This window comes from Canis aureus, chromosome 23 (assembly GCF_053574225.1).
Source record: "Canis aureus isolate CA01 chromosome 23, VMU_Caureus_v.1.0, whole genome shotgun sequence".
In the NCBI taxonomy this organism is placed as follows: domain Eukaryota; kingdom Metazoa; phylum Chordata; class Mammalia; order Carnivora; family Canidae; genus Canis; species Canis aureus.
The window spans coordinates 21,191,989-21,218,586 of record NC_135633.1 but is presented as its reverse complement, the minus strand read 5'-3'; the positions used below and the strand labels follow the sequence as shown (position 1 = coordinate 21,218,586).

Below are 26,598 nucleotides of genomic sequence, written 5' to 3'. Positions count from 1 at the left end.
TGTCAGACCCTTTCTTCTCTGGCCACTCCCTGGTTTCTGCCTGTGCTCTCTTCCCACACATTTATCTGCACAGACTCCCATCCTAATCAACCTGAGAGGAAGCAATGTCCTCCTCTCCATACGAATTCCTCTCTGGCTGCTTCTCTGTCTTCCAGTTTCCTTCTTTCTTCCCTTCTCAGCCTCCTCCTTTCCATTCTGCACCTCTGCTTTGCTCCCCTTTGCCTTCACAGTCTTTGGTCTTAGTCATCCTCTTCTACTTTTGGCTCTGTCTTCTTTATTCTGTCCTAAAATGATAGAAACATTTGGTCATAGCCTCCGAAGGGAGTTTAATGGTGCTCTCTTCCAACTCCAATGCAGGAATCAGGTGTTTGAATCTTTACAGTGAGGGGAAGCTTTGAGGTTGCCAAGGTATCTCATTCCTTAGACTGAACCAAAATCTGCTTTCTTTTAACTTCTATCTACTGGTCCTAGTTTTATCTCTAGGACTATAAAAACAAGTCTCCTTCCATATGACTCAGGAGGCATTAATTTTCTTCTGTTAGTTCTAAAATTTACATATTTTAAAAAGCCCTATTCAAGTCCCATCTCTTCCCAGGAATAATAATAATAATAATTACCATTAAGTAAGTTTTTCCAGGCATTGTGCTAATAAATACATGATGTATTGTTTAACCTTCACCTACCAGGTAGATGCTATTATTATTTCCATGCATGAGATGAGTACCCTGATGCATCAAGAGGTTAAATAACTTGTCACATAGTAAGTGGTAGAAACAGGCAAACCTAGGACTATCTTAACCCAAAAGTCCATGGTCTTTTTTTTTTTTAATAATAAATTTATTTTTTATTGGTGTTCAATTTGCCAACATACAGAATAACACCCAGTGCTCATCCCATCAAGTGCCCCCCTCAGTGCCTGCCACCCAGTCACCCCCACCCCCCGCCCTCCTCCCCTTCCACCACCCCTAGTTCGTTTCCCAGAGTTAGGAGTCTTTATGTTCTGTCTCCCTTTATGATATTTCCTACCCATTTCTTCTCCCTTCCCCTCTATTCCCTTTCACTATTATTTATATTCCCCAGATGCATGAGACCATATACTGTTTGTCCTTCTCCAATTGACTTATTTCACTCAGCATAATACCTCCAGTTCCATCCACGTTGAAGCAAATGGTGGGTATTTGTCATTTCTAATGGCTGAGTAATATTCCATTGTATACATAAACCACATCTTCTTTATCCATTCATCTTTCGATGGACACCGAGGCTCCTTCCACAGTTTGGCTATTGTGGACATTGCTGCTAGAAACATCGGGGTGCAGGTGTCCTGGCGTTTCATTGCATCTGTATCTTTGGGGTAAATCCCCATTAGTGCAATTGCTGGGTCATAGGGCAGATCTATTTTTAACTTTTTGAGGAACCTCCACACAGTTTTCCAGAGTGGCTGCACCAGTTCACATTCCCACCAACAGTGTAAGAGGGTTCCCTTTTCTCCGCATCCTCTCCAATATTTGTTGTTTCCTGCCTTGTTAATTTTCCCCATTCTCACTGGTGTGAGGTGGTATCTCATTGTGGTTTTGATTTGTATTTCCCTGATGGCAAGTGATGCAGAGCATTTTCTTATGTGTTTGTTGGCCATGTCTGTGTCTTCCTCTGTGAGATTTCTCTTCATGTCTTTTGCCCATTTCATGATTGGATTGTTTCTTTGGTGTTGAGTTTAATAAGTTCTTTATTGATCTTGGAAACTAGCCCTTTATCTGATAGGTCATTTGCAAATATCTTCTCCCATTCTGTAGGTTGTCTTTTAGTTTTGTTGAAAAGTCCACGGTCTTAAGCAGTATGTCATATATCCTCCCAGAAAGCTTTATTTCCTGCATACACTGCTCTCTTTCTCCTGAGCATTTATTAATGTAGCACTAATGATCCATATCATCCATGCATTTACTGATCAATTAATTAACACATTTTCACTGAGAGCATTGTGCCAGTTATTAATCAATTGTCTTTTGGCTCTAACTCTCCTCTCTCTGCATGGTATTGGGGCTGAGACTTTTTGGTCTGACCTCCTATTAGATTTGATTAGTAGGGGGTGCTAGAAGGAGACTGGGCAGCACGATAAAAGAAGGACATTTCTCTTCCCCTTTCTTCCTCTGTCAGCATTGGTCCTTTACCTTGGCGGCTGCAGGCACCTTCTGAATTAGCTTCTTCATGATTCTGAGCTGGCTGGCACCTTCCCATCAGAGTTCTGCATCTTGACTACACGGCCCTTCCTCCAAACTAAGTAGCAGCCTAGCTGTGTCTCTTAAAAAGTCCAGGTCCACACTCTACAAGCCCTTTCTCCAGGCTCAGAGCTTCTGAGAATCCAGTTACCTTCCCTTTGTTTCTTTAGTTCTGGGACTGGCATCCATTATTGTATGTGTGCTGTCTTAGTGTTCCCTTTTAGTTTTTCATTTCTTTGACATCTTAAAAATATATATATATATATATACTCTCTATTAAATTCACTTTGTTGAAATGCCCAGTTTGGTTTCTGTTTTCCTGACTGGACCCTTACTGGTATCATGAAAGAAATTGAGCCTCAAATATGGGATTCTGATATTGATTTGGTAATGTCATTGGCTTTGAACAGTACTGAGCTCTCTGCTGATGGGATATAGGATACTAGTAATCCATGACACATACTGACATAACGATTAATTTTTTAAATATATTTTTTATTTATTTATGAGAGACACAGAGACAGAGAGGTAGAGACCCCGGCAGAGGGAGAAGCAGGCCCCACGCAGGGAGCCTGATGCAGGACTTGATCCTGGGTCCCCAGGATCAGGCCCTGGGCCGAAGGCGGTGCTAAACAGCCGAGCCACTGGGGCTGCCCGACATAACGATTAATTTGTGGCTGAATGTGATGAACTACCTACTGATACCCAGTGGCCACCACACTTGATTGACTGGCAGGAATGGCAGTAATGGTGGCAGTGTGGGATGGGACAATTACTGACTGTGGCAGAGAGCTTACACAAAGAAAATTAGAATCTTAGAACTTTAAACTATCAGCTCAGAGAAGCAGCACAAACAAAAATAATTAGGCACATAGAGAGACAAGAAGCCATAATCAAGAGAACTAAAAAGGCAGTGAATAATTATAGGATCAACATCTGCCAAAGAAGGGAACTGACTGAAGTGAGCTTAGCATTTGGTGGTGCCTTTCCCCAAACAGAGATGCATGTCAATTCCAGTATCAGCAATTGTGTGTCAGTCTTACTATCTGTTCCTAAAACACTGAGAAGAGGAGCTGAGCTTTTGGGGCACACACCCAGGAGGGACATGTTTTCTGCTTCAACCTATAATGTGGCCAGGGTCCCAACTCAGAGCCTGGGGCATTTAACTTTTAGTTCTCTGATGTGTTCATACAGATTATTTTCCTATATTATCCACTTATTTTGCCTTTTTCTAGTTGTCCTCAAGTAAGAGTGTTACTTCCAAATTTCTAGTGCACCATCAATAAAAGTAGAACTCTGGCATTTATTGTTTCATTTTGTTTATTTGTCATGTAACAGGTTTTTTTTTTTCCAATGGTTTGAATTTATCAAATTTTTCTTGCACTTATCCTAGAATTTTTAAAATTCTAATATTTAAGATACAGTGTTATATGGGTTTTTGTCCTAAGTGTTGATTCATACTCAGAAAGGAATTTATTCCTTCACTTCCTTAGAGCCTTTGCTCAATTGTCACTTCTTCACCCTTTGTCCTCCCCTGGCACTGCCAATCTCCTTTTCCTGTGCTTTTCTTCCCCTCTCATTTATTGCATTTATCATTTTTCTTCTTTAGTATAATGAAAGCTCTATCATGGCAGAGATGTTTGTTTGTTTTGTTTAACAATGTATCCCAAGGGTGTAGAACAGTTTGGTGTAGAGACTCAATGTTTGTTGAATGAATGAATGAATCAATTATCCAGAGTAGGAACAGATTTAGAGGCAGTAAATTATGAGTTCAGTATAGAACTTGCTATGTTTCATTAAGGCATAGAGTTTGAGATGTTTTGGAAGTAGCTAAATACTCTCTAGCATCATTTAATACTCTGATCCAAGCCCTTTGAGAGCAAAAATTATGAAGTAGTTATTTCTATGTCCTCATCTCCAATCACAGTACTTGGACAGAAGGGAAACATGATCAATGGTTTAACTAAACTCCATGAAGGCATTAAAAAGGGGGAAGGAAAGGAACTTTTAAAGAAAGGAAAAAAGAAAGAGAAGCATTCATTAAGAAGGTCATAGGGGAAGGAATGACTCCTTGGGAGAGCCCGGGATCAGTTAGGATAGGAGGCTATTCTATGGGAAGCTAAGCAGCCCAGTGGTTAAAAGGGGTGGCTTCAATCAGATAGATTTTGCTTTAAATCCTATATTTTTCCCTTAACTACCTTAGGCGAAGTTATAACTACTCTTTGTTTAAGAAAAAATAGTTTGGGAGAAAGAATACTTGGGAAAATCAAGTCACTTTGTCAGAAAAGAAACAAAGTTTTTATATAACTTGATTTAGTGAGTTCATTCTGAAACCTATCTAAATGCTCTTTTTTTTTTTTTTGGCTTGTTTTAAAGATTTTATTTATTTTTATGAGAGAGAATGAGCAAGCATGAGGTAGGGGGAGCAGGAGAAGGAGAAGCAGACTCCCGGCTGATCAGGAAGCCCAATGCAGGACTCATCCCAGGACCCTAGGATCATGATCTGAGCAGAAGGCAGACGCTTGGGATCCCTGGGTGGCTCAGCAGTTTAGCATCTGCCTTCAGCCCAGGGCGTGGTCCTGGAGACCCGGGATTGAGTCCCACATTGGCTCCCTGAGTGGAGCCTGCTTCTCCCTCTGCCTGTGTCTCTGCCTCTCTCTCTCTCTCTCTCTCTCTCATGTGTGTGTCTCTCATGGATAAATAAATAAAATCTTAAAAAAAAAAAAAAGGCAGACACTTAACTGACTGAGCCAGGAGCCCTAAATGCTTTTTTTTTTTTTTTAATAGATTTTATTTATTTATTTTGGGAGAGAGAGAGGGTACATGAGAGAGTGTGAGCCAGGGGAGGCATAGAGGAAGAGGGAGAGAGAGGATCCTCAAGCAGACTCTCTGCTAAGCTGAGAGCCTGACATAGGGCTTGGTCACACAATTCTTGAGATCATGACCTGAGCTGAAATCAAGAATTGGATTCTTAACTGACTGAGCCACCCAAGCACCTCTCTAGTTCTCTTAAGTCATTTGCTTAATAATATATTCTAGAAAATTGAGAGAAGAGATAGAAGAGGGCCATTTTATCTCTTAGACATTATAGGTGTAGGACCTGGGACATAATAGCTTTTAAAGGATTCTAAAATATATTTAATGCTTAAAAATATTATTGGTTCCAAGTTATGAAAATAAAACTGTAAAATAAAAACTTATAAATGCTCTACTGAATGTGCCCAAACATAGCATTATGCTAACTAGTCTCCTGCAACTAGATACAACTATTGTGTAATTCCATATAAATGGCATTTAGTCTGGGATGTAGATGCATTGCACTGAAGTAAGAGAACTTAGTAGGATTTTAAGATGACTCTGGAGGTACTTGTCCAGTGCTCTAGGGTACAGTTTTCCTCTTAATTTGCGTGTGTCTAGTCTTCTAGTTGCCCCCTGCTTTTCCCCAGTTCCTCAGTTACTCCAAACAGCACCCCCTAATGATCTCTCTGTGTTATTTCAGTACCTAGAGATATACGTGTTTTATCATTTCTAGGATGTACTTTTTTTTCACATTTTAACATCTCTGAAGTTGTGATGCATCATACAAATTCATGAAGTATCACATTGGCAGCATTTTAAATTTTATTGTTTAATTTTTTTTAAATGCTGGAGCTTACAACTAATGGAATCTTAGATTTGATGGGATGTAAAGTATCTGGATCTGGAGATATGAACTCCTTAGAACTGGCTAGGTGCCTTTTTACTTTTTCTTCTCTATCTTTGGCTTCCATTTCTTCTTCTTCTTCTTCTTCTTTTTTAAAGAATTATTTATTTATTTGAGAGAGAAAGAAAGAGATCAGGCATGCACATGAGTGAATGAGCAAGGGGAGGGGTAGAGGGAAAGGGAGAGTGAAACTCAAGTGGTCTCCACATTGAGAAAAGAGCCCATGCTGAGGCTCGATGCTGGACTCCATCTCAACCCAGAGATCAGGACCTGAGCCAAAACCAAGAATCGGGCACTTAACCGACTCTGCCACCCAGGTGCCCTTGGCTTCCATTTATTCTTAATAATATTTGTTTCCTCTTTTTAGTTTGAACATCATTCTACTGTTTCCCCTCTTCCAACCTTCCTCTGCCTTCATTTCTGCTTCCATGTTTTCCATCTCCAACCTTCTTTTGTCCCTTCCTGAAGCCTCCACAAGTTCCCAGGGCTCCTGCTGATCAGAGCTCTTTTTAAAAGGCCCTATAACCTGGTCGTGGTGCCACCAAAGAAGGTGAACCCTGAGCACTACATCTTCTCTCCCTTTGGGATCCTGCACATACATCCTGTGGAGGGCAGTGAGACAATAACGCTGGGTACCTGGCACCGCCACTCCGTCCTCTGGCAGCAGCTCCAGTTCATTCCATTCTTCAAATATTGCCTCTTATACAAGGCCTTGGCTCGGTAGGTGATGATGGTCTGGGATTTGGGGACCAGTGTTGCAGGGAGCAAGAGCATGTTATCACTGCCCTCTGATTTGTAGTTGGAAGAGGAGTGTGAAGTTACAGGGACTGCAGCGGTGCCGAACTTTCCTAGAGAAGCATCTGCTCTTGGCTGTGCCCCACTTTGGAGCTGGGCTTCTGCATATTAGCAGGTAAGGTCTGCAAACACAATGTCAATAAATGTTTTGAAATTATTTTTACAAAAAGTAGTAACATGGTTCTTGTAGAAATTTTGGAAAATACAAAAACACACAAAGGGACAAAATCTTTAATCTGACCACATATAAATAACCAAGACAAACATTTTGTTAGTCTTTTTTTCTATCACATATACAAATTTAGTCATACTTGACATATTGTTAAGTAACCAGTTTTTTTCTGAATAATGTATTCTAAGCATATCTTCATATAATTATGTATTCCTACATCAACTTGCCCCAGATCATACAATTATTAAGTATTGCATCTGGGGATATAACTCAGGTGTTTGAATTCAAATTCTTTGCTTTTTCCATACTCTCTTCTCTCTTGGATTCTTTCTTTCTTTTTCTTTTTCTTTTTTTTTAATTTTTATTTATTTATGATAGTCACACAGAGAGAGAGAGGGAGGCAGAGACACAGGCAGAGGGAGAAGCAGGCTCCATGCACCGGGAGCCCGATGTGGGATTCGATCCCGGGTCTCCAGAATCGCGCCCTGGGCCAAAGGCAGGCGCCAAACCGCTGCGCCACCCAGGGATCCCCTTTTACTTACTTTCTTTCTTTCTTTCTTTCTTTCTTTCTTTCTTTCTTTCTTTCTTTCTTTTTCTTTCTTTTTTGGAGTGGGGGGGACTTAGTGATTCCTATTTTCAGTACTTTTTTCTTTTTCCTGTACTTCTTAGCCACTTCTAATTATTTTCTGTGAGAGAAGTTGTAAATTCAAACATCTACAGGGCCCAAACAAAGGCTTTGGAAGAAAGGCAGTGTATTAGGTGCAAGACATTAGGGGGTGTGGGGAATGCAATCTGGAGACTACATCTAAATAGGACAATCACTACTCAGTTCCAGTTCACTGTTGCCTCTGAGAATATGGGTATAGCATGCCAGCCACCTTATCTTTTTTAGGATTTCCTGGAAATCCACATTTTGTTTTAAAGTGTCTTAATTTTACCTAATTAGCTCATATTTTTATTAAAACAGTGTGCTGGACAACTCTTAGTGGAATATATGAAAGCATGTTCAGTCTGAATTTGACCCATGGGCTACCAGTTTGCAACCTTTACTCTAGGAATCCTCTAGTCTAGCCTAATTATCATGGTATACTTAAAAGCATGATGGCTTGGAGGCTGGACAGATCTGAATTTAAATCTTGAATACTAGCAAGGGACTTTATTCTCTGAGCCTCATTTCCTGATATGAAAACTAGGGATGAAGATTTCTTCAATGCCTCTAAATAGGTTCTAAATAAAATGACACCCATTATGATCATCCTCTGCTTATTGGGTGCCTTTTGGCTTGAGGTATTTTTAGAGATGTGCAGTTTTGGGGGAGGGTGGGGAGAGTAGATAACAGAGGCAGATTTTTCTCAGGGATGCTCAGTCCATGTTAGATAAGTTGGAGGTTCATCACCTTTGATCCTAAAACTCATCTGTCCATCTAGACTTTTAGGGCCCTTAGCTTCCTCTATTCTAAGGAAGAAGCCTCTGTGGTTTCTCCTTCTAAGTCAGACCTTGGGATCTATTTGACCCTCTCCTAGCAGAAAGGTCACTTAGTACAAACATTTGCACAAATCCCAGACCTTTCCCAAAGAATTCCCTAGCCAGCAACTTCCTCAGCTTGAATTCTTCCAAAGAACAATCAAGAGGAAGGAAGCTGTTATTGTAGGTCACTAGGAATATTATAATCTTTCTAAACTTTTGCTTATTCTAAAGTGGGCTAGGCTGGAAAGAGGTCAAAGGTGTTCAAGGAAAGAGGGCTGAAGGGGGCAGCTGGGTGGCTCAGTGGTTGAGCATCTGCCTTTAGCTCAGGTTATGGTCCCAGAGTCCTGGGATCAAGGTCTGCATCAGGCTCCTTGCAGGGAGCCTGCTTCTCCCTCTGCCTATGTCTCTGCCTTTCTCTGTGTCTCTCATGAATAAATAAATAAAATCTTAAAAAAAAAAAAAAAAAAAAAAGGTAAGAGGGCTGAGATGCTGGCTCTGACCAGCTTAGCCCTTGATCCCAGGCTTCTGCAGGAGCTGCGCTCTGTACCGTGGCTTCCCCAAGAGCCCAATCGAAGCTACAAGCTGCTGGACCTACAGCGGGCTCTAGCCAAGGAGAACCACAAGGCTCTGCGGCTGCTCCATCGCTGCCTGCACCTCTGCACATCCATCTTTCAACTGGTAAGAGGCTCCAACTTACTGTGAACCTTTTCTCCAAGGTAAGCTTGTCAGAATTCCAGCATCGTCTTGGCTTAAGCTTCTCCTGGGATCCCATGTGTGGCCTGGATATTGCATTTGGCTCAGAGCCATTGTCCTGTCCAGCAGGACAGCGGAGTGGATGGATCAGTTATATAGATGGGCAGAGGCTTGGACTCAACCTTTTCCCTAAGGGTTGGTCATGGCCTTGAGCAGGAAGGGAGGGAACATAACAATAATTTTTCTTCAGTTGTTTGTGCCAGGGGCATTAGGGAATTTGAAAGTTGAAATCTGGATCTTTTGTGCTGCTGGGCTTATCTTTGAACCTATCTTGAACCTTTGGCAGGCCACTGTGGCTGTTAGTGGCTGTTAGAAGCACCCAGTGATGATGTCCTTCCTAATTATGCCTACTTTGCATTTCTGGGACATGCCCCCCGCTTAGGGTTCCTGGAGGTCCTGGTGTGTGTTTGTTTTCATCACTATAGTTTGTTGTCTGCCAGGTGGGCCTGGATATTTTCACAGTTCTCTGGTTGATCCCCACCTGCAGTTAGTCTAGTTCTGAGAGAAGGGGCCCACCCAGATTTTGTGAACATGGGAAATAATGGAAAGAAGGCCCCCTGTAGATTGATACAGGAAGATGGCTTTTAGCCTCCAGACAATAAAAGGCTGACCTCCCATTGCACTAAGCTCAAGGGGACAGAATATGGGGGTGAACTGTTCCATGGCCTTTCTCTATCTCCTGGTTCCTAAATCCCACCTTTGTTTTAATGTCACAAAACTATAATTTTTGTAATGGTCAGTAGTTTTTGTTAATTAAGGTATAATTTACATGCACTAAGGAAAACAAATTTTAAGTGTTCAGTTTGTTGAAATATTTGTATATATATATATATATATATATATATATATCCATGTAACCACCACCCAGATAAAGATATAGAATATTTCCAGCACCTCAGCAAGCTCCCTGGTACTTCTCCTGTCAATAACCCCACAAAGGTAACCACTACTCTCATTTCTGTCACCATAGATTCATTTAGTCTGATTTTGAGTTACATATAAATGAAATCAGCATGTCTGGCTTTTTTTTCCCAGTCAACATTTTGTTAGTGGGATTTATCCATAATCTTCTAGGTAACAGTGGTTCACTTTTTTGTATACTATGTAATATTTCCCTCTATGAATGTACCACAATTTATTCTTCTATTGATGGACATTGGAGTTTGTTCCAGTTTTTGCCATCATGGGTAATGCTGATAAGAACATTCTTGGACATGTCTTGATGGACATAAGCATCCATTAGTTTGGAGTATGTATTATTCCAGGAGTAAAATTTCTGGAATAATATATATGTTTTGCCGTACCAGACAGTTTTCTAGAATGGTTTTACCAGGTTTATATTCACCAATGTAGGAGATTTCCAGTTGCCCTATGTTCTCATAAACATTTGGTATTGCCAGGGGTTTTGATTTTAGCCATACTGTCATACAGTGGTATCTCACAGTAGTTTTAATTTGTATTTCTATGATCACCAAGGTTGTTAAGCGTCTTTTCATGTATATTGGTTGTTTTGGTACCCACTTCTGTGAAGTGTCTTAATTCTCTTGCTCATTTTTAATTGGGTTATCTTTTTTCCTATTAATATGTAGGAGTTCTTAATATATTCTAGATGAGTCCCATATCAAATATATGTATTATAGATATTTTCTCCCAGTCTGTGGCTTGCTCTTTTCCTACTTTAATGTTATCTTTTGATTAACAGTTCTTAATTTATTTGAAGTTCATTTTATCAATCTTTTCTGAGTGGTGCTTTTGAGTCCTGGTTTAAGGAATCTTTGCCCACTCCAAAGTCATGTAGATATTTTCCTGTTTTCTTCTAGAACTTTTATTATCTTTTCTTTCACATTAGGTTTTTGGTACATTTCAAATTAATTTTTATGTATGGTGTGAGGTAAGAATCAAGTTTTATTTTTCCCATTTATTGAAAAAACTATCCTTTACTCACTTAATTACAATAGTGTCTTCTTAAATAAAAGACTGTATGTGTGGATCTGTTTCTAGACTCTCTTCTGTCCCATTAATCTATTTATCTGTCTTTTTTTTTATCTGTCTTTTTAAAACTTATTTCAATTTAAATTCAATTTAGTTAACATACACTTATTAATAATTTCAGGGGTAAAATTTAGTGATTCATCAGTTGCATATAGCACACAGTACTCATTACATCACATGCCCTCCCTAATGTCCATCACCCAGTTACCCCATCCCCCCCACCCATCTCTCCTCCAGCAACTCTGTTTATTTTCTAGAGTTAAGAGACTCTTATGGTTTACCTCCCTCTCTCTTTTCATCTTATTTCATTTTTCCTTCCCTTCTCCTATGATCTCTTTCTGTTTCTTAAATTCCACATGATTGGAATCATATGGTACTTGTCTTTCTCTGACTTATTTCGCTTAGCATAATTCCCTCTAGTTCCATCCACATTGTTGCAGATGTCTTTTTGTCAGTGTCACATCATCTTAATTATTGTAGCTTTATGGTATGTCTTGATATCTGGTATTATAAGTCCTATTACTTTTTATTACACAAGATTTCCCTGGCTATGCTAGGTTCTTTAAATTTCCATATAAAGTTAGAATCGGCTTATTAATTTCCACAAAATAATTTTGCTGGGATTTTTTTATTGCCTTGCTTTTTTTTTTAAGATTTTATTTATTTATTTGACAGAACACACACACACAAGTAGAGGGAGTGGTGGGCAGAGGGAGAAGCAGGCTCGCTGATAAACAGGAAGCCCGAGTGGGGCTCTATCTTGGGACCCTGGGATCATGACTTGAGCCGAAGGCAGCCGCTTCACCCACTGAGCCACCTTGGTGCCCCTATTACTTTGCTTTAAATTTGTAGGTCAATTTGAAGGAGAATTGATATCTTAATAATATTTTGATTTCCAAGTCATAAACACGGATTTCTTCATTTATTTTGATTTCTTTAGTTTCTTCTACTAAGGTTTTATAGGTTTCCTGTAGAGGTCTTGAATATATCTCATTAAATTTATTACTAGATATTTGATATTTTTTGTTGCTATTATGAATGTTTTAAAATATTATTGTTTCTGGGATCTCTGGGTGGCTCAGTGGTTTGGTGCCTGCCTTTGGCCCAGGGCGCGATCCTGGAGTCCTGGGATCAAGTCTCACGTCGGGCTCCCGGCATGGAGCCTGCTTCTCCCTCCTCCTGTGTTTCTCCTCTCTCTCTCTTTCTCTCTCTCTCGTCTATCATAAATAAATAAATAAAGTGTTTAAAAAATATATTATTGTTTCTAATAGTTGCTACACCATACACAAAAATTGATTCATGATGGATAAAAGACATAAGCGTGAAAAGAAAATCCAGAAAGCCTTCAGGGATCCCTGGGTGGCTCAGCAGTTTGGCACCTGCCTTCAGCCCGGGGCGTGATCCTGGAGTCCCGGGATCGAGTCCCACATCAGGCTCCCTGCATGGAGCCTGCTTCTCCCTCTGCCTGTGTCTCTGCCTCTCTCTCTCTCTCTCTCAATCTCATTCTCTCTCTCTCTCTCTGTCTCTCATAAATAGATAAATAAAATATTTTTTTAAAAAGCCTTAAGAAGGCAATGTAACATTTTTATTATCTCAGGGCTTCTTAAACAAAATATAAAAATGTAAACCATAAAAGAGTCAAGATATTTGTCTATATTAAAATTAACTTTTTAAAAAGCACCATAGAAAGAATGAAAAGACGAGCAAAGGTAGAATGTAGAGCCACTTCCTATGCTGCTGTGTGGAATGGAGTGGAACTTGTCCCTGTTGGCAGTCACCCCAGAAAGGGGAGGTGATATAGCGGAAGAGAGGATGGGTCATCATCCCAACTGGTAACTGAATTGTTACAGAAGCAGGCTTGTACTCTGTGCTCAATAAAAGCATGCTGCTGCCCATTAAATTGTAGCATTACTAAATAGCTAAAATAGATTTGAAACATTAAATAAATAATGATATAAAATGTGAGCATTTGGTGGATAACCTTTATCAATTTTTAAGGATGTTTCCATCAATTTTTTGTGTGCTAAGAGGTTTTATCATGAATAGATCTTAAAATTTGTCCAGTGATTGTTTTTCTGCTTCTATTTAAATGATGAGAATTATTCTCCTTTAGTCTAATATGGTGAACTGTCAGTGTTAGACAACCTCTGTATTATCGGGATAAACCCATTTTCTTTCTCTCCTATATAACTTTTTATTTCGATGTAAATTCAAATATATTAGGAGAGTTGCAAGGATAGTATAATAAACTCTCATCTACTTTTTACCTAGATAGTTTGTCTCATTTATCATTTATGCTTTTTCTTTCTCTCTGAATGAATACATTGTTTTCCTGAACCATTTGAGAGTTTTAGGTTGGAGATACTGAGTTCCTCTACCCTTAAATATGCCAGTGTGTTTCTCTGAAGAGCAAGGACATTTTTTTTCCATAACTCTAGTCTAATGCTCAAAAAATTCACTTTGATACAATTTTGTTATCTAACCCACAGTCCTTGTTAAAAATCTGCAAATTCTTCCAAGAATGTCCTTTATTACTATTTTTTTTTCTTGCTTCAGGATTCAGAATCATTGCATTTAGTGGTCATTCCTCCTTAGCCTGTTTCATACGTTACAATTTCTCTGCCTGCTTTTTGGTTCCTTGTCTCTTAGTGGGACAGCTCTTCAATAGGGTCTTCATTCCAAAGCTGCTTCTCTCACCACATCAGACCAAGAAAAGCCTTAGCCTTTTTCTGGGCAATTTCCCCTTTTCTGTTTTGCTTCCCTCTCTCCCTTAGATGTTTGTTTCCTGAAGATCATTCCTCCAATAAACCACATTTTCCTAAATTCCTGATCTGGGGAACCTAGTCTAAGAAAATTATATTAGATCAAGTTCATTCATCCTTTTATGCAAATATTCTACAGCCACAATAACTTTTCTTATCTACTTTATCTTTCAGTTTCAGAGAAATACATGTTAAAACGCCCTCCTGTAACTATAGATTTGTTAATTACTCCTTGATATTCTTTCGCTTTGCAACATGTATTTCAAAATCATGTTATTGTGCATGCAGGTTCATAAAGATATTTTTTGGTGACTTTATTGTTATGAAAAGGTCTTCATTCTTGTTATTTCTTTTCTAGTAGAGTTCTCTTTTGTTTGATGTTAGCAGTATCAAGTTTTTGCTACATCTCTTTGTTTCAACCTTTGTTATTTTATGTGGATCTTTTAAAAATAGTTGGAAAACATTTAGTCTGAGAGTCTATGTCTTGCAATAGGTTTATCTCATTTATTATGATTACTGATAGGCTTGACTTATTTTTCCCATCTTTTTTTTTTAAGATTTTATTTATTTATTCATGAGAGACACGCAGAGAGAGGCAGAGACACAGGCAGAGGGAGAAGCAGGCTCCATGCAGGGAGCCTGATGTGGAACTTGATCCTGGGCCTCCAGGATCAGGCCCTTGGCCTCCAGGATCAGGCCTTTGGTTGGAGGTGGCGCTAAACTGCTGAGCTACCCGGGCTGCCCTATTTTTCCCCATCTTATTTTGGTGTTTTCTACTTTCTATGATTTCTGGTTAATTCTTCCTTATGTTTCTTGTCGTTTGTTGGATTGCTTATGTTTTTGTTGTCATCTAATTGTTTCAATGTTAGACGTTTCATTTCTCTCATGGTCACCCAGGAACCCCTCAATGCCTATTGATTCTCCTTAGTTTTAGAATCTCGACTTTGTTTCTTTTTGTAGACTGGTAGCTGGAGGAAGCCATGTAACTCAGTTCTGGGCAATGAAACATAAGTGAAAGTCACCGTGAAAACTTTTAAAAAGAGGCAGATATCTAATTGGAATGTCTTTTTGGGCATTTACTTTTGTCTTATTGCCTGACCCTTGGATGAAATTTCTGGTGTTAGAGAAGCTATGAAACTCACACCACAAAAGGACAAAAGTCATATTTAAAAAGATGGAGGAGAAGGACCATAAAAAGAGCTTTGTTCTGATTGATACTGTTGGGCCAATATGCCATCCACGGATTTCTTATTGCATTAAATAAATCAATAAATCAATAAATCTTTTACTTGCTTAAACTATACTGCATATATAAGATATTTAAACTAATGCATATGTACGATGTTTATACACCTGCCCAACAGGTGTAGCTGTTCCACTTACATTTTTTTTAAAGATCTTATTTATTTACTCATGAGACAGACACAGAGAGAGGCAGAAACATAGGCAGAGAAGCAGGCTCCCTGTGGGGATCCTGATGTGGGACTGGATCCCAGAACCCGGGGATCATGACCTGAGCCAAAGGCAGACGCTCAACCCCTGAGTAACCCAGGTGACCTTGCTCCACTTACATTTTTATAACAATGTTTTTTTCATCTCTTTTTCTAAAAACTCTTAATTGTAAACGCCCACTATGACCAACATACCTGATCTCTTTTCCCTACTCTGTGTTTTTTTTTCCCTATAGCCCTTATCATCTTTTTACATACAATATACATTACTTATTAAGTTTATTGTATTTCTCCCACCCCACCCCCACCTCCAAAAGTATAGGGATTTTTATTTGTTTCATTCACTGCTCTACCTCTAGTGCTTATTACAAGTTATGCCATATAGTAGGAGCTCAGTGAGTGTTTTGAGTGAATGAATGTCAAGTGTAGATTTGCGTCCATGTCTTTCTCCCAAGCAAAATAAGAACCTTACCCCTCTTCTGGCTTCCTTTCTCACCTCTCTTCCTTTCCTCAGCCTCCACCTCTCCTAGTATGCTTATGTTAAGATTTCCTAGAATTTAATTCTGAATTGTTGTGAACATTCTTGTTTCCCAGCCTACTCATTTAGACTTGAAAATATGTTTTACAAATGTCTTTGCTCATCAAAGCTTCTTGTACTTCTGGTATTCATTTTCCTTTCTCAGAAATACACTGTTGATGGTTTTTTTTTTTTGTTGTTTTTTTTGTTTTGTTTGTTTTTTTTTGTTTTTTTTTTTACAGAGAGAATCTGTGTATGCTAAATTTTTGGAGTCTTGGTATATCTTAAAATGTCTTTATTCATCTCCAAAACTTCTATAATATACTGTGGCTAGATACAGAATTCCAGGTTTAAAAAATTTCCTCAGAACTTTGAAGATATTGCCCCTTCGTGGTGAGGTTTTAAAAATGTATACTGATTATATCCTGGTGTAGTAATTATTGTTGTTGTTTGTATGGTTTTATCCTAACTGGCACTCATAAGCCCTTTCAGTGTGAGTGATACATTCTTTTTATAAACAGTTGCTGTGGAACTACCTGTACCAGACACTGTGTTAAGCAAAGAGAAATGAAAGAACATGTGCCAGAGGCCTCTTCCTCAAAGAATTTACAGTGTAGTGGAAGAGTCACATGAGTAAGCAGATAGTGGTGATGCACTGGACTAAGGGCTATGAAGTGGGAAGCACTGAGTATGGAGGGTATTTCTAGAGCATGGAAGCAAGTCAGAGGGCAAGTTTGTGCATGATGTATAGTGTAGTCCTCAAGTGCCTTATGTATGGATTTCAGAAGACTAGGATTTGAACTCAGAGTGAGTAGAATATAATCCACGTGCCCCAGTTCTAATCACAGGCTCTACCAAACATCAGAAAGGACAGGAGAGCATCAGGGACAGTAGGTCCATCTGGCCAACCATATCTTCCTGGTGTCTCCCCTCTGTTGTTGTTGTTGTTGTTGTTGTTGTTGTTGTTGTTGTTGTTCTTCTTCTTCTTCTTCTTCTTCTTCTTCTTCTTCTTCTTCTTCTTTTTAAGATTTTATTTATTTATTCATGAGAGACACAGAGAGAGAGGCAGAGACACAGGCAAAGGGAGATGCAGGCTCCTTGTGGGGAGCTCAGTATGGGACTCAATCTCAGGACCCTGGGTTCATGACCTGAGCCAAAGGCAGACGCTCAACCCCTGAGCCACCCAGGTACCCTCCTCTCTGTTCTTCAACAGGACAAGTCCAGAGAGGTGGCAACTCTTAGCAGCCCATGTAGGCTCAGAAGCCTCCCAGATGTGAGAAGGACCCACAAAGAGGCTCTTAGACTTTTATCCCACATTCCCCACCCCTGATAGAAAGTGTCAGTGCCGAGACAGCTTCCACTGTCACATATGGAGTATTATGCTAGTCAGCAGGCCATGCCTCCCAGGCCTACTGATTGGAATCCATGTCCTGGAATTATTGCTGGGCCTTACTTAGCCAATCCTTCTCTTTCTCTGTGTGATTTCTGCATTGTGAACCTCTCCGTTGACACATGCATAAATTTTCTATTTGAGTTCTACCCTGGGGGCTTTTGATACACAGGCCTGGCTTATCAAATTAGCAGTGTAGCCTCTCAATGTGTGTTCTCCATTTTACATCTTCTCTAGGCACTAAAAGATTTCAGGGGCTGATCTAAAAAACATCCCTCCACGTGTATATCTAGGTACTAGATTTCAGGCTCTGAGATCTGAGAGTTTTACACAGGCCAGTGGGTGGCCAGTTTGTTCTCCATCCCCCTTCAGTTAGTTGTCCATTCTCTGTTCTGACAGGTTCACGAGGATACGTATCACATGCAACAGGGCCTACAGGAGCGAGTGAAAAACTGCAAGAGGATCAGGACAGACCAGCGCTCCGTATATCTTCAGAGGGTACAGTGCCAGCAGCTGGAGCAGAAGCTGAAGCAGGCAGAGTCCTGGTTGCTGCGGCTGGGACATTTGGCCCGCCTAGTAGACTACATGATTTGCCAGAGCCTTGTGTCTATCATAGAGGAGGAGATAACCTCCTTTGTGGCCAACATCCTACAAGTGAGGTGGTGGGTGGCATGTGTGGAGGTGGGCAGGCAGTCAAAGCCAGGTGGCCGGCAGCAGATACTGACATGTAGCCCCACGACCTCTCCTGACCCTTCTTTACAGGCCCCAAGGCAGAAACCTTTTCTCTCAGCCCAGCTGGTCTTTGACAATTGTGGCCAGCTGTCCCATGAGCCATGTATTGAAAATATGATCCAGATTCTAACTGGGGGCCTGCAATCTGTCAAGGCCTCTGTCCTGAAGGTATTCTGGATTGGGCAGGGGGCTAGATGTAGGAATTCCCAGTTCCTATCTGTGTAATTAGACATTCTCAATCTGGTCTGAACCCTCACTGGTTTCCATTTCTGCCTCCTCTACATACCTTGGCCTGAAGGTAATGCAGTCTACAGACCTGAAGACCCCCTGGGACTCCTTGTATTCTGAAGGTATTTAAGTAAGGAGACTTAGGCAGGGGGGTAGGAAGAGTGGAAGGAGGGGGAAGGGCATGTGCAGAGTGCCAATGGCATGGGCCATCAAGTCAAGCCTTGGGTATAGATGGAACAGCTGTAACCTGGGTAGTACACACAGGTATTGGGGGCGGGGGTTAGAAGTGTGGATATGTGTCTTTGCTCACTCATGCATGTGTCAGTGTGTATGTGTATGCATGCAACTGAGTGGAATGAGAGGTTTATGAAAGAATGTGAGTGAGTGCATTGTCCTTCCTCTGGTTCATCCAGGCTCTGTGAGGCTTTTCTCTAATGTAATGGCATTTTGTTCCTGTTAAATTTGATTTCTAAGTTAATTTTGTACTTGGTTGAAGAACTCTGCTCATTTGATATTTGGTTTATTTCATACAACTCTTTTTCATTTCATATAGGATAATCCATTAATATTATTGAGCCATTATGGTTACCAGTTATTACTGGTTATCAGTCCTCAAACTTGTTAACCATCAGGAAGGAAATACATCTTCACATTTCCTTTATTTGGAATACTAACTCAGTTATAAACAAAATCATTATATGTATTCAGTCACATCTGACATGTAGGTACTCCCCCTGCCCCTTGATTCAACTAGCGTTTTCATTAAGATGATTAAAAGACATGAAGTCAATTTTAGGAAATAGATGACAAGGGAGAAAAAGGTTCATTGAAAGGAGCCCATGTCTTTTACAGAATACACCAGTTGGGGCACATTATTTTCTCACATGAATCTATGTTAATTAATACAGACTACTGATATTTGTTTTACATGGTACAATGGAAAGAGAAAGGGCTCTGGAACCAAACACATTAGTTTGCTAACCTGTAAAATGGGAATAACAAAGTCACTTAACTTGCAGGATTAAAAGAGGTAAATTGTCTAGTATAGTGCTCAGCACATAGTGATACATGCAACAGATAGTAACTTCTTATTGTTACTAGTATTAAAGACGAGACGAATGAGATATTTCACATTATTCTCTAATTTTATACTAATTTATATCTTGGTATGCTGTAGTATTTTCTTTTGATCGGCAAAATAAACAAAAACCTTAAAACTTTTATTCTAAATTCTAATGAAAGTAAAAAATGTTTACCTGCAGTGTCTTGGGTTGTCCCTTCTACTTTTAAAAGAGCACCATGACTGATGTATTTGAGGTAAAATGTCCTGATGCTTGTAATCTTATTTTCAAATGTTTTGGGGGATAGAGAGAAGGAAAAACAAAGTAATGTGGCAAAATGCCAATAATTATTGAATCAAAGTGGATGGATAAAGGAGTTTGTAATACTTTTAAACTTTTCTACATATTTGAGTTTTTTCAATATCAAAATTTGAAGGGAAAAAAAAGATTAGCACAGAAAATCAGAGTAATGGTTCATGGAAGAACCAGAACCAAAGTTCTGATTTAATGTTTTTCATAAGTTTTTTTTAAATGAAAACGGTATAGTATTTAATAAAAGCAAATATCTAGCAGTTAAAACACAACTAATAATTTTTACGAAATGTACATCTATCTGAGAAATCCTATATGAGGCAAAATTTGTATGGCATTTTAACCAAATTACAAAACAATTTCAGTGCCTTTATATATACACAAAAATATGAGAAATCAGCCCCTTACAGTAGAAACTTACACACTGACTAGATTTTGGTCCCTAGAAGAAGACCCAATCTATTACTAACAAAACAGTTGCAGCATATTCTGCAGTCTTAGGCTGCATTCTCCAACATTTTCCAGAGAACGGTCTTAGTACTAGAACATTTTCTACCCAAAAAGAGATGATCAGTATTGTTACCTGATGGCCTTACAATCTTATCAGGGATTTTCTGCAGTTTAAAACTGGGAAATCACAATCAGATAATGATTTTTCTCATCTGGCAGGCGTCAAGTTCAGGAATTTAAAGGTCTTACATTAACTTTACCAAGATCAGTGTATCTTTTTGATATTTGTATTACATTGAGAAGGAACAAAGGATTGCCCCATAAACTCTTTTGTGTATATTTTGGTTGAGATGGTGTTGAAGTTATCTGAGAGATATAATGCAGAGAAGGAAACTGTCATTACTATTTTTTTTTTTGCCAGGGGGCTGCATGTGGCAGGGAGGGTGTATTGGCAGTGTGAGGTATGAGCAGTATGACCAACAAGAGAAAGAATAGAGGTAAGCAGTATAACAGTGAGCGGATTCATAGATGAAGGAGAAGAAAGACTTTTTCTTGCCGTCCTGTGAATAAGAAATTCTCAAGAGATGAAAAGTTGTATAAATATGTCTGACAAGAAACTTTGCTACTCTAGGTAAAATGTCTGAGCAACCCATTCAAGGAAACCTACAGTAAAGGTCTATATTATTTGGTTTTTCACAGTTAGGTCAGTACTTAAAAATGCAGCTCCAGGGACGCCTGGGTGGCTCAGTGGTTTAGCGCCTGCCTTCAGCCCAGGATGTTATCCTGGAGACCCGGGATCAAGTCCTGCATCGGGCTCCCTGCATGGAGCCTGCTTCTCCCTCTGCCTGTGTCTCTGCCTCTCTCTCTCTCTCTCTCTCTCTGTTTCTCATGAATAAATAGATAAATAAATCTTTTAAAAAATGCAGCTCCAGTTGACTTTTATGTTTCTTTGATTTAGTTGATACCAAACTTCTTATCATAAGCAAGCTTTACTTTACTCTTACGTTGGCTATGAAGTTAATTAGTGATTTCTGTTTTGCTTTGTTGGGATATTACAGTCACCAAGTTGCATTAAAAATATACCAGGTTAAAAAATGCATATACCAGGTTTTCTTTCCATTGCTCAGAATCACACATAAATCGACTGTACTGCACCATATTGCTTGAGTGTTCCTGTAGGTCTTGGCACCTTGAATCACAGTTCTTCAACCTCATCTTGTGTTTAGGAGCTCACAAACCAGAAAGTTACCAAATTCAAAGGCAGCAAAGATGTAGCAGCACCACGCTTCACTGAAATGGAAACTAGAAAGTCAGGAGCCTTGCGTCTCAAATTGCTGCCTATCCTTTTATCTCTACTTCTCTCTCTGTTGCTTCCCAGTTTCCCTAATTCACTAAACTAGTGAATTAGGGAATTCCCTAAAACTAGCTATCTCTGTTTCCTTTGATCTTTCTGCTCCCTTATAACTTGCTTCCAAATGACTCTCTATGGTACCAACTCCATCCTTGACTCTATGTGATCTTTTAGTTAAGTTTTCCTATATATGTGACTGACTTATTTCAAATTTTTGAGATGAGGAGTATGATTGATTCAGCCTGTCCTCTAGAGAGAACCACATATCCATAAGCTCTGGCAAGGGGAATGGGTGATGGTACAGATTAATTGGTTTTAGCCATAGGTAAAAGCAGATCCTCTTAGAAGGTCATGTGTGGTGGAGGAGGCTCTAATCTTCAGTTATGCTTGTATTGGCTATAAACATTATATAAGCCTAAGTGTGCAAGTTGGCTTTGGATAACATTTCTAACTCAGAACTAGCAAGCAAAAGTGGGAACTGACTGACTCTCATAACTAAGGAACACATGGATGCAGATGGATTTAGGGTTAGCTGATTTAAGGCTCAGGAAGTGTCTGTCATCAAGGCCTTATTACTCTTTCGTAGTCTTTTGACCTTGCCTGTGTATTTGAATTCTGAGTCACTGAGAATGCTTTCAGCTGGAAGTAAGAAGACCTAAGAGTAGCCTAACAACAACAACAACAACAACAACAACAAAACAATTATCTCCCATAACAAGAAGTTTCCAGATAGACGCTCCCAGGGTTCATTCAGTGGCTCAAAAATGTCATCAAGTACCAGGCTCCTTACATACTTCCCCAAATCCTTTCTGGGTTTAGCTGTAGGTAAGGGCAGATTCTCTTAGAGGTATGTATATGGTAGGGGGGGCTGAATAGAAAGTTTTTTTTCATCCCAAGGCTTATTGCCTCATACTTGTAAGACAGGCTCTGGCTCCAAGCATCCAATTCTTAAGCAAGATCAAGGAAAAGGGGAGGAACATTGGAGGGAGCTCTCTCCTTGCCTGACTCTTACATTTTATCAGGAAAGGAAATCTTCCAGAAACTCTCCCAGCAGACTCACTTTTACATCTCATTGTAGAAATCTAGGTCATGTGGCTACCTCCAGAAGCAAGAAGGGCTTGGAAATCAAATGGCAAACATTTCTAGTTTCTCACAGAAGATGGGCTCTACCACTGAGAAGAAGGGAGAAGGGAATAGCTATTGAGTAGTCAGCAATACGCCTTCCCTGGTGCCTTCTTCCATTCTCAAAACCTGGCAAGCAAGAGAATTACCAGCATTCTTTACAGCATCATTTCACACTATATTCTTTCCCTTCTAAAAATTTATATTAAAAAAACCTTATTTAATTATAGTTCTACAAATAACAATATATTTAAGCTAACCAGCAGTCTTTATGTTGATCAGTCTCTCAGCAATTTTGTCTGAAGCTCATTCTCTATTTAGATTCTTTAGGAAGGGCTTGTGGAAGCAAAATTTTATTTCCCTTTTTTCCTGGATGACTGAAACATTTTTTTTCTTTTTTTCTTAAATTCAGTAATTTCAGTAGACTATGTCTTGTTATTGAACACTGTGAGCAGTATTCTCAAGTATGCTGTCTCAAAATGTAGTTTTTGTCTTTTAAAGATTGTTTGAGAGAGAGAGCTTGCACATGAGTAGGGGGAGGGAAAGAGGGAGAGAATCTCAAGCAGGCTCCCCGCTGAGCTCAGAGCCAAATGCAGGGCTCCATCCCAGGACTCCGAGATCATGACCTGAGCTGAAATCAAGAGTCAGCTGCTTAACTGACTGTGCTACCCAGGCACTCCTCAAAATGTAGTTTTATGTCTTTTATTGCAGGAAAGTTTTCTTTAATTGAAGTTTTTTTAGTATTGATCTCTTCCCTTGTCTTGGATTTTTCTTCAGGGATTCCTGTTATATGTATACATCCTTACCATCTATACCAAATATTCATCCCTTAATCTTGAAAGTTTAAAAAAAATCCCTTTTTCCTTTTTATTTAATAGTTTTACTTTTTTTGCCTTTTATTTCTATTAAGGCATTAACTGTTAAATTTATTTGCTCTTAAATTCCTTTTTAGTTACGTTTCATTCTGAAATGATTTTTTTTCTTTTATTTCTAATTCCTCCCTGAATTCTATCAAAAGATTTCTGAATTTTTCTAATTTTCTAATGTGTTCTACTTTCATGACTTCCATAATTTTTCTAGTGTCTTTTACCTTGTTTTGCAGTGGGCTTGTTTTGATCTTGTTTCTTGACATGATCTCATTGTCCCTAACGGTGTTATTCTGTCCTTATTCTTTTTCCTTACAAAGATTTCCTATGGGTTTGATGTTGGTACTTTTCTGTTTCTCACCTTTGGAAAACACGTGAGCTTTTCTAAACTTTTCTAAAATAAAAAGTTTGAACTTTTTAAAACTTTTCTACACTTTTAGAAGGAGGTGAGGTTCAAAATGACTTTCTAACCTCTCAGATTCCTTTTCAATTGTTTTTTTTTTTTAAGATTTATTTGTTTATTCATGAGAGACAGAGAGAGAGAGAGAGGCAGAGACACAGGCAGAGGGAGAAGCAGGCTCCATGCAGGGAGCCTGACGTGGGACTTGATCCCATCCCAGGAGTCCAGGATCACGCCCTGGGCTGAAGGCGGTGCTAAACCACTGAACCACCTGGGCTGCCCCTCCTTTTTAATTGTTTTTCGGTAGTGTTCAAAAACTAGTGGCCAGCTTTCTTTCTTTTTAAAGATTTTATTTATTTATTTATTTATTTATTTATTTATTTATTTACTTACTTACTTACTTATTTGAGGGAGAAAGAGAGAGAGAACAGCAGAGGGAGAAGGAGATGCAGACTCCCCTCTAAGCAGGAAGCCTGATGCAGGGACTTGATCCCAGGACCCTGAGATCATGACCCAAGCCAAAGGCAGACACTTTACCAACTGAGCCACCCAGGCACCCAGTGGCCAGCTTTCAGATTTCCTGGTTCCTGTTTTGCTCTCCCACTTTTGTCTGAACTCTTCTTTTTCTCTCTTGCTTCCATTCTGCTCAGTTGTAATTTCACCCCCAGCAGTTTTTTCTTAGCGTCAAGCTCTGTCCCAGAAGGGAGCCCTGGCCAGTTGGTTTCAGGAGTTTCGGGCATAGACTGCTTCAGCTCCTATAGACTTTACATCACCAGCTCTTGGAGTGGACACATTCCCTCCACTCTTACCTTCTGTTCTCAGACTGGCCTTCTGCCTTCCAGGAAATGCCCATGGAGTATTCCAATACAAACTGTTTTCCTAGTCTTAGTTCTGTCAGTTGTCTCATTGCTCCCCTCTGCTTCCTTCCCTACAAACAGCGATGCCATGTAAGTCTTGAGTGTGTAGGTGCTTTGTCCCCACTTACTTGTGTTTTGGGATTTGTAAAGATCTCCTGCTTCCATTTTCACTAAAATGTTGTTGGGTCTGGGATTTTACTGTCTAATTGTCACTTTTATGTCGTTTTACATAGGAACTTGGGAAAGATTTCAAAACAACACTGTCACTTCCACCATTTCTCCAGAATCTCTCTCTTTTTTTTTTTTAATTTCTTTTATTGGAGTTCAATTTGCTAACATATAGCCTAACACCCAGTGCTCATCCCATCATGTGCCCCCCTCAGTGCCCGCACCCAGTCACCCACACCTCCCTTTCCACCACCCCTTGTTCGTTTCCCAGTGTTAGGAGTCTCTTGTGTTTCCAGAATCTCTTCTGGCATTATTTATTTTATTTTATTTTTTATCTTTTTTTTAAAGATTTTATTTATTTATTCATGAGACCTCTGTCAAACGAAGAGAGAGAGAGAGAGGCAGAGACATAGGCAGAGGGAGAAGCAGGCTCCATGCAGGGAGCCTGACACGGGACTCGATCCAGGGTCTCCAGGATCAGGCCCTGGGCTGAAGGCAGACGCTCAACCGCTGCGCCTCCTGGGTGCCCCTCTGGCATTATTTTTAAAGGATCATTCTTGATGTTATGTGGGGCAGAGACTATAAAGCTTTGGAGGCAAGAGCCCAAAGCAGGGAGACAAGTCAGAAGCATATTGCAGCAATGCAGCGAGATCTGCTGATAGCTTGGAGTAGAGCAAGGGGGTAGGTGATGGTGGAGGTGATGAGAGGTGGTTGGATTCTGGATATGTTTTGAATATAGACTCGATGGATTTTGTGTTGTGTGTGGGGGGGTAAGAGTCAAAGATAACTCAAGTTTTTGACTGGAACAACTGGAAAGATTCAGTTTGCATTTGCTGAAGTTGGAAGACTGTAGGAGGAGCAGTTTGGGGTAAGGGAGAAATCAGAGCTCTTTTTGAGGTGCATGTTAGACATCCAAGTAGAGATATGGAATAGGCAGTTGTTTAAATGAGATTGGAATTCAGGGAGAGATGCAAACCAAATATAAATTTGAGAGCAAATAGATGGTATTTAAAAACACGAAACTGGATGAGTTCTACTAGAAAGTAAATACAGATGGAGAAGAGATGAGATCTGAGGACTGAGCCTTGGTGGGGGAGCACTTTATTTTTAGGTGTTGGTACTGTGCATCTAATTTCTGAACATTTCGATGCTTTTCCCCCATTTTGCACAAAGTTTTAACACAAATAGTGAAATTGGCAATTAACCAGTTTCTAAGGAGTTAAAGGGGGGAAGCCAGCCTCAAAGATATTCCTTGAGGCAGATACTGAGGACTGCCATGCGCACCATCTTTGTTATCTCCTCTGTTCTGCAGAGGCTAGAGTTCTATGAACTACATTTCCCAGACCTCCTTGCAGCTAAGTGTTGTTTGTGATTTAGATCTGAATGAGACTTCAATTCAGAACTAAGGTAAGAATGGGAAAGAGACAGCATATATGCCAACCATTCTGCTGGAGGAGATCGTAGCAGAGGTAGTATGCTTTTGTAGCTGGTAGTGTGGCAGTGACATCCCAATTGCCAGGCAGCACAGAGCCATAGATGCTCAGCCTAGAGTATTTTTGTTTTTCAGTTCTTCCAACTATTTGCAAACCATTTAATATTCTATAATAATTCCCTACTGCTTATACTAACTAAAGTAAATTCTGTTTTCTGAACTTGAACCCTAAATAATAAATTCCCTCAGTGGGTCTGTGTTTGTGATATGGATGTATGTGTAGACTCAGGAGCAAGGAGTGTGTGTGCATGTGTGTGTGTATGTGTTTATGTGTGTGTGTGTAATGTATACACTCACATAGAGAGAGAGGTTGTGTGGAGGCCCTGCAGGGTACTCATGGA

The 26,598-nt window shown here is 39.7% G+C and overlaps 1 protein-coding gene across 1 annotated transcript in view; it reads left to right on the top strand.

Annotated features, from left to right (window-relative positions):
- The window catches only part of DNHD1 (dynein heavy chain domain 1), a 79,472-nt gene that overhangs the window by 5,342 nt on the left and 47,532 nt on the right, over positions 1–26,598 (top strand). The window contains 6 exon segments of the mRNA XM_077866672.1: positions 6,436–6,639; positions 6,719–6,829; positions 8,875–9,031; positions 17,618–17,872; positions 17,981–18,118; positions 18,249–18,300. Coding sequence (XP_077722798.1) covers positions 6,436–6,639; positions 6,719–6,829; positions 8,875–9,031; positions 17,618–17,872; positions 17,981–18,118; positions 18,249–18,300 — 917 coding nt within the window.